We start from the raw sequence: 8199 nt of genomic DNA on the forward strand, positions 1-8199 counted from the left end.
TGCACCCAAATAATTAAAATTAAAATATTTTGGTCCATGACTAAATTGGTTTGTTTATACTTTTTTATCATTTCCCTACTATCTTTTTTCTCTCTTGATAATGTTTACACACATTGATCCCTTTCATTTATAGGTAAGGAATAACCACACAAGTTTGAACCATTTGTTCTCCTGATTGTAAAGGAATTGTTCAGCAGCTGAACAATATGTATAGCAGTACGTGCACGTCTTAAAATTCCTTCTACAACTATTATGATTGTAGTTGTCACAGATAAACTCTTATTGGCATGGAAGGCCCATGTGCCACCAGCCGACTAATAGCGATGGAAAATTTGGATATTATAAACCACCATGGTTCGAGTTATTGGTGAGAGAGGGGCATTGAGTCTTATGTTAATTTGTCTGACAGTTAATTTTTTCCCAAAAATTTTGCTGTTGTAACACACATGTTCACTTTTAACACATTTGATCAACTTGTAGGTGTGAACTCCACTCAGACCCTATCAATGAGAAATATGGATCTGCTTCCCATAGATGCTCTTCCAGATACGTGTTTACTACTTCATACACGGATCACAAAAAAGACATTAACCATGCAAGCTTTGTTCTAGTCTAATGTGTTATCCTCAGTTGTGAACGTTGACAAGTCAACATTTGTCCTAATGTTGTGATATGTTATTGCTCAACGGTTGTATTCCCATCAATATTCTAAATTTGCAGTGTTCGCCTCTTAAGATGCAAGATACTTTGTTGTTAGCTATCTAGAAAGCACGTCGATTCCTTTTTTTTTTCTGATGTGAATAGATTGGCATTTCTAATAAAGCTCTAGCAACTAACCGTGAGTTTGGATTGGAGGATGACGTGGATGGGCTAGATTTCCGTAACTTGAGTGGACAAACTCGCCTCTCTTCTCTGTGTGTCTCCACCGACCAAAGATGCAAGTCGAGGGCGTCGGGTCTAGAATTTATTTGAGCCTTTTACATGTGTGCCATTATAAAAGATGGTCCTGGCCTACATGCCACTAAAAAGTTCGAACGCTCCCTGATGTCATGACGCTAAACTTTCTTGCCTTCCATGCTATTTCGTCCACTTTTACCTCTAACGATGTCAAATAGACAGATGAAATGATCATGTTGCCCTACAGTGGGGCCCGTTTATCAGCCATCCAAACCTTCCTCTTTTTTCTTCTCTTCTTTGTAGCAGCGCCGCCCCTACCGAATCGATGGCGCCCGAGAGCCCGACGCAATGCTAGGGGCATCCCCGGCCAATGCGACTAGCGCCCTGCCACCGCTACCAACGTGCGGGCGAGCTTAGCTCCGCCCAGCCGCCGTGGGCGAGCTCCGCCCAGGCGCACGGCGGCGAAGCTGCTGCCATCGCGCGACCGCTCCTGCAGCTTGATGAGGCCCTTGAGCGCCGTTCTAGAAGGTGGGCGAGCTAGACGCAGACGAGGTTGCCGTTCCTTGGCATACACCGTGGCCGCACACGACGTCGTCGTCTGGGCCTGGGCGTCATCCGCAGCCTGGGCCTTATCCATGGCGGCGGCGAGCTCCCCCTACACGGCAAGTGTGGCCCCCACCACCTACGCAAGTGGACGCCCCTCTGTGCTCTGGAAGCCACCGCGAGCACCGGTTGAGCCCATGTCTGCCCTGCCTCGCGATGCTCGGCTATAAAAGCCAGAACGCGTCCGCCATGGCCACCCTCAGCATCTTTCAAAATTCGCCACAGAGCGAGCCTTCTCGTTTCGATTCCTTGTAGCAATGAGTGATTAAGGTTGAAAGCTAGCTCCTGGAAGCAATCTCATCGAGAACGATCAAGGGTAGGGGCTGTATTGGCTGATCCTGCTGCCGCTGTCCGCCATGGCTGTAAAGCCAAGAACGTGCGTGGCCGGATTTTTCCATCCCTCTCTTGGTCATCGTCTCAGTATCCCTGACGCAGGAGGCGGCTCCACCGGTGAAGGCGGCGCATGGCCGCGCCAACCACGCCACCCGCGCGCATGGCTGCGCCTTGCCCCGTCGTCCTGCGTGTAGCCGCGCCCTACCCCTCCGGCCACGTCGCCCGCGCGCACGACGTTTAGCGAGGCGCGGTAGGCCCCGAGGCGGCGCGCAGCCGTCCTCTAGGCGCAGCGTGGCCGTCCTCCAGGACGCGGCGTGGCCGGCCCCGAGGCGCGGCGTGGCCGAACCTCAGGCGTGGCTCGCGGCCAGCTCGGGGGCGGCGTGCGGCCGTCGTCCCGCAGGGTGCGGCGCGGCTCTCGGCCGGCCCCGAGAACGGTGAGCACGCGCTCGTGGTGGCACTGGAGCACCCGACGTGAGATGCAAGCAGGGCGGGCGTCCGAGGACAGGGCTCGTGCTAGCGACTGGCGCGCGGGCAGGGGTGCGCTCAGACGGTGAGCGCCTCCAGTTCGGCTGCGCGGGCGAGGGCGAGGAGACAGACATGGAGACTGACCCATCCACGGCACCATCCCCGTCCCCGTCGTCGTCCCATGCTCCTTCCGCGTCGACTGAAGTAGCGGGCGCCAGGCCTCAGCTCGCGCTGCTCGTCTTAAGGAGGAAGAAGGTGTTGGAGTCGCTGACAGCTTGGCCCCACCCAACGGAGAGAGAAAGAGGTAGAGGATGAGGTCATGAGAGAAGGGTATTTTAAACGTTTTCACTGGCTGGGTCCACGTGTCAGGGCTGGCAAACGACAAAAAACCAAACAGAAGGTGGACGGAATGGCTTAGGAGGTAAAAAAAAGTGTCATGACACCAGGCGTTTGAACTTTTTAGTAGCCTCTAAGCTTGGAGCATCTTTCATAATGGCACACAGGGAAAATGCTCAATTTTTTTGATTTATTTAAGGTTGGATCATGCCCAATTAATAAATTTAATAAAACATATAGTTTATTACTATTGGTATGAAAATCATACAATAAATCATCATGCATGCGTCCCGTTGCAAAGCACGAGCATTTTTTCTAAAGGGGACGAGGTTTTGCCGAATATGCAGGAAAGAAAAATGCAAGCGCACATGTAATAAGATGGAACTACCATTGGAGCATATAGTTATCGTGCCGTGTATTTATTTCAAAAAAATATGATTTGAAGATGGATGTGCACGTCGTCGGAACTCGGATCCGGTAGCTGCAGGCGGTTGAACAAGGCAAGGCTCTGGATATATACTCTTACATGGAGGAGGTAGCATGCAGCAGCAGCAGATGGCCGTTGTGAGTGTGCAAAACATGTGTATGGATATGGACTACGACTTGACTTGTTGGATATATATACAAAAGAGTAGTGTCAGGTCCACGAATTTCAAATCGTACTTCTGACACCGTAATATTGTTTAAATATGTCGCTTAGGTCCATAACTCATCAGAACAAAGTTTTGGCCGACGTGACGTGGACAACGTGGTGCAAGCGCACGTGAGCCTGCGTCGTCCGCCGGAACTCGCCGACGTTGTGATACCTGTCGCCCGCGTCGTCCTCCTCGACGAAGATCTTGCAGCTGCCGTAGCACGTCTCGCACGGCATGAACTGGACGTCGCTGCTGGCGGCGCACGCCTCCATGTACCCGAGCTTCCGCGAGGGCGCGCCTGAGCTCGGCCGCCTCGTGCAGGAAGTGCACGTCCTTGGCGCCGTCGAGGTACTGGCCGTCGACGAACACGCGCGGGAGCGCGGCGCCTGCAAAGCCGGGCCCGAGGAGCTCCGCGAGCTCGGCCTTGAAGACGGCGTGCATGGAGACGTCGCGCTCGTCTAGGCGCATTCCGTAGCTGTACAGGATGCGGGCACGGAGACCAGCCCTGCCCTCCTCGCGCGGTCGCTCCCCGGCGAGCCCATGCCCCGGTGACTCCTCGTCCCCGCCCCAGCGCTCCCCGGTTCTGCGGCGGCCTACACCGCGCCGTCGCCAGCCACCCCGGCCCTGCTCTGCTGCCGTGCTGTGCCCGGAGCCTGACTCAGCCCCTCTCTGGAGCAGACGAGCAGCCTGCAGCTTTAGCAGTGTAGGCTTGCAGAACAAGAGCAAGCCTAAAGGGGAGCTGCAGGTGACTTCAAGGTAGTAGGATGAACACAGTCCGGCTGCGGTGCGTCGTCGAGCTCGCATGCGCGCGACGGGGTGGCCATGCTCCTGACCGCATTTGCCGACGGCGACGTCGTAGCGGGACACCCAGTCTAGCAGAGCGCGCTTCTCCGGCGGGCCATGCAGCGCCTCCCACAGGCTGCCGTTGGGCATGAACTCGTACAGCATCATGGCGTCCGCGTCGTTGTGCACGTACCCTGGCTGCCACAGCTTCTTCACGGCGATCACGGCGCGCGCGCGGGAGCTCTGCCCTGTACACCACCCCGGTCGCGCCCATGCCCACCACGTTCGCCTCCTTTATGCACGCCACCACGACGGCGCTCGTGAACCCGAGCCACTGGAGATGATGTTATCTGATGCCAAGAAGCTCTGCAGCGTCGGGATCGTGAAGAGGCTCGACGGCAGCGAGTATTGGAGGTGGTTGTGAGATAGGTCGATGAACGACAGCGACGTCGACGACGCGAGGTCGCCGGGGATCTCTCCGGACAGGTCGTTGCCTGCGAGCTCGAGCCGCTGCAGCGACGGCAGCTTGCCGAACCCGATGGGGATCGTGCCGGTGAGCTGGTTGCTTTGCATGCGCACACGCACCAGCGACGCGCACGACGCGAGCCCGGCCAGCCTAGCCTAGGGGCGCAGCCAAGCCTCGAGCGCTCCGTACCTCACATGCTTCCGCGTCCTTCCTGTCCTTCCGTTCCTGCTCCCTGGGTGTCTCGTCTTCGGCGGACGAGACAACCGCAGGCTCCGACGATGGCGGCGTGCCCTCTAGAGCCTCCCGGAATCTGGACAGTACCTCCGGGTCGAAGTCTAAGGCGACGGGCATGTCCATGTCGGCCTGCATCCACTGCGGCAGCGGCGGCGCCTCCAAGGCGAACTCCTGCGGCGACTCATCGAGTGGCAGACTCTTGTACGTGGCGCGCGCCGTCGGCACGTCGTCCTCGAGCCCCGCCAGGAGCTCCCACGCGTTGATCACCTCGGGCTCGTTGGGCGATGTCAGTGCAGTGCTTCAGGGGCCGCTTCGCCGCGTCGTCACCGAGGAGCACCGCGTCCGCGGCGTGGTCGTTGTCGCCCTTCATCATCTCCTCCACCGACAGCGTCGCGTGCCTGCACGAGCCGGAGTGACGGGCGCTGCCGGCGAGGCCGAGGGTGCCGAGCATCGACACGGCCCTCAGCCACAGACGTTGGATGTCGACGGAGGGCAGCGAGAAGCTCCGCCGCGCGTGGGCGTCGGCGCCGACCCACACCATGTCACGCCGTGCTTCGGTGGATGTCGCGCACCCCATCACCGGATCACGTCGCGACGACGCGGGAGCGCGCGCTAGCCTGCCGCCTGCGTCGTCCGTGCTCGCGTGCATATGCACGCGCGGCTCGATCAACGGCACCACAAATCCACAATGCAGTTGCAACCAATGGATCTAGAGCTCTCGAGCCTGGATAACGGCGGCTCTCTGCTTAGGACCTCTTTGGCAGGGCTCCGGCGGCTCCAGCTCCCGCACCTGTCGGCCGCCCACGGGCCGATAGGTGCCAGGGGGAGCCGGAGCCGCGGAGCCTGAAAAACGCGCTTCTCTGGCTTCGGCGGTGTCTGTGAGAGAGGAAAGGAGGAGAGAGAAAAATAGCTCCGATGAATAGTAGCCCCCTGTCGGCCCGTGGGCGGCCGACAGGTGAACAGGGGCGGGAGCCGGAGCCCGTCGGAGCCCTGCCATACAGGTCCTTAATTGCACGCCCCAAAAGCAGGCTCACGTGCGCTTGCGCCACGCTGTTCACGCCACGTCGGCCAAAACCTTGATCCGATGAGTTATGCACCTAAGTGACATACTTAAACAACATTCGGGTGCCAGAAGTACGATTTAAGAGTTTGTGGATTTAAGTGACACCTCTGTACAAAATGAAGCATATCAACCATGCGCGCATTATACTATTTAATATTGTTACATATAATTAGCAGCGCCTGGAAGCACGAAATGAAATACACAGTTGCATTGGCACAGCTGGTACAAGGCACGTACGCTACGCACGCAGCTTGAACAACCAGTGCACCACCATCTTGTTGTGTGAATGTGTGATGGAGAAGGAGAAGGAAGCATGTACTGGCCGGGTAGCGTGCACACCACCGGCCGGCCGGCAAATCGATCGGTCGTTCACCAACAGGACAGCGGCGGATCTCATGCATCGCCTTGCCCTGCCGCTGCGGCAGCCAGAGAGAGACCCCAGGCAAGGCCATGATCCGTTCCGATGCACCACCCACCACACCAACACCCACGGAACAATGCGAGAGAGAGCAGATCGCGATGCCCATCCCAAATGATTGGCGTTGGCCGGTTGGCCCATCCAGTCCCCATCCTGCCATCCACAGCGTCGCCGCCGACGCGCGGTTGCATGTTCTGCCCCTGCCGCAGTGCAGAGCGCTGACACACGCATGGCGTGCGTCCAACGGGAAGCATGGGTGGTGGCGTGGCGGCAGGGCAGTGGAGACTGGAGAGAGAGAGAGCCGAGAGATCCCCCCCGATCCAGCAGCAGGCGACCCATCGAGCTCCACGTGCTCGTTCGTGTAGCAGCCATGCACGCATCCCCGTCCCTCGCGGATCCTGCCTCCCGCCATTGCGCCACCAACCACGCATGCCATTGCAAGCGCCACCCGCCCACCCCCACGTACGCGCCGGCGCCTCCGCTTTATATACCCCCTCTTCGTCCCCGGCCTCTCCACAACGAGCTGAGGCTGCAGAGCAAGCAAGGCATCCTCCATCAACGACCCATTCCAATGGCGCCCGCCTTCGGTCGCTCCATCTCCTTCCCGCTGAGCCCGGCGCGCTCCTCCTCCTCCACCACCAAGAAACAAGCGCGCCACGTGCGTTCCATCAGCCTCCCGACCTGCCGCGCGCACCCGCTGCTCGCGCACCTCCACGCCACCACCCGCGCCGTCCGCGCCTGGGCCGCCACCGCCGGCGCCGACCCCTGCACCACCACCTCCACCCCGTCCGCGGGCCTCGCCCACCTCGACGCGCTCCACGCCGCACTGGCCGAGCTCCTCGTGCTCCCGGAGCCCCGCGCCGCGCTCGCCACCGCCACCGCCTTCTCGGACCGCCTCCTGGACGGCCTGCTCGCCCTCGCAGACGGGCACGGCGCGTTCCGGGAGACCCTCCTCGACCTCAGGCGCCACGCCGCAGAGGCCCAGGCCGCGCTTCGTCGCCGCGACGCGGCGCGCCTCGCGTCGGCCGTCCGCGCCCAGCGTAGCGCCGAGAAGGACCTCGCCCGCCTCGCGTCCTCCGCGCGCGCCGCCGCCAGACTCCCTCTACTCCCCGTGGTGCCCGCGGCCACCAGCGTCACCGAGGTCGAGGTGTCCGGGGTGCTCGCCGAGGCCCTGGCCGCCGCGGCGTCCGCGTCCGCGGCCGTGTTCGCCGCGCTCGAGGCCGTGTCGTCCGCCGCCACCGCGGCCGCCGCGTCTGCTTCCTCCAAGAAACCGGCGGCCACGGCGACGCTCATGTCTCTGGTCACCAGGAGCAGCAAGGCCACGGCCGCCTCCGACGAGGACATGGAGCTGGCTGCGCTAGAGAAGATGGAGCGGCTTGACGAGTGCATCGCCGAGATGGAAGCCGGGAACGACAAGGTGTTCAGGAGCATCCTGCACGCTAGAGTTGCACTGCTCAACATTCGCACCCAGACATGGTGATTGTTTTCGACATCCATCAAAACACTCAAAGATGTCGTTGTTAACACAAAAATGCAAGTGTACATACAGATTATTGAACGAAAATTGTTAACACAAAAATGCAAGTGTACATACAGATTGTTGAACGAAAAAAAGCTCTAGCGCCACTCCAGTTCCCTCAAAAAAAAAAAAACCCTCTAGCTTGTTTATCTGGCTCCAGGCCCGTCCCATGGGGGAGGGCAGGCAGTGCGACGCCCGGGGGCCCATGGCACTAGGGGCCCATGAATATACGTATATGTAGTACATGTATTTGGCTCCATACGGTCACGTCCAGTTCAGTCTGCGGCTCTGTGCGGCAACCCTTTCCTATTCGCGACTCCGCGTCAAAGCATGCGTGCTGTTGCGCTGCGGCGGCTGTTCCGGCGTTCCCAAATCCTGAAATCCCGATTTCCGTAATCTGGAATCCCGTGATCCCAGCAGGCGCCCACTAACCCAGCTGCGCTGCAG

At 59.2% G+C, this 8199-nt stretch overlaps 1 protein-coding gene and 1 pseudogene across 1 annotated transcript; one reads left to right on the forward strand and one right to left on the reverse strand.

Annotated features, from left to right (window-relative positions):
- Positions 1 to 3346: 3346 nt before the first annotated feature.
- LOC136524678 (uncharacterized protein At3g28850-like) lies at positions 3347 to 5374 on the reverse strand (annotated as a pseudogene).
- Positions 5375 to 6779: 1405 nt separating this feature from the next.
- LOC136519484 (uncharacterized) lies at positions 6780 to 7762 on the forward strand. Its single transcript, XM_066512876.1, has one exon. The coding sequence runs from the start codon at positions 6805 to 6807 to the stop codon at positions 7711 to 7713; it is 909 nt and encodes a 302-aa protein (XP_066368973.1). The 5' UTR covers positions 6780 to 6804; the 3' UTR covers positions 7714 to 7762.
- Positions 7763 to 8199: the final 437 nt, after the last annotated feature.

This window comes from Miscanthus floridulus, chromosome 18, assembly GCF_019320115.1.
Source record: "Miscanthus floridulus cultivar M001 chromosome 18, ASM1932011v1, whole genome shotgun sequence".
Classification (NCBI taxonomy): Eukaryota; Viridiplantae; Streptophyta; class Magnoliopsida; order Poales; family Poaceae; genus Miscanthus; species Miscanthus floridulus.

Excerpts from the sequence above, each read along its gene's own strand:
- LOC136519484 (XM_066512876.1), top strand. The coding sequence starts at position 6,805 with ATGGCGCCCGCCTTCGGTCGCTCCATCTCCTTCCCGCTGAGCCCGGCG.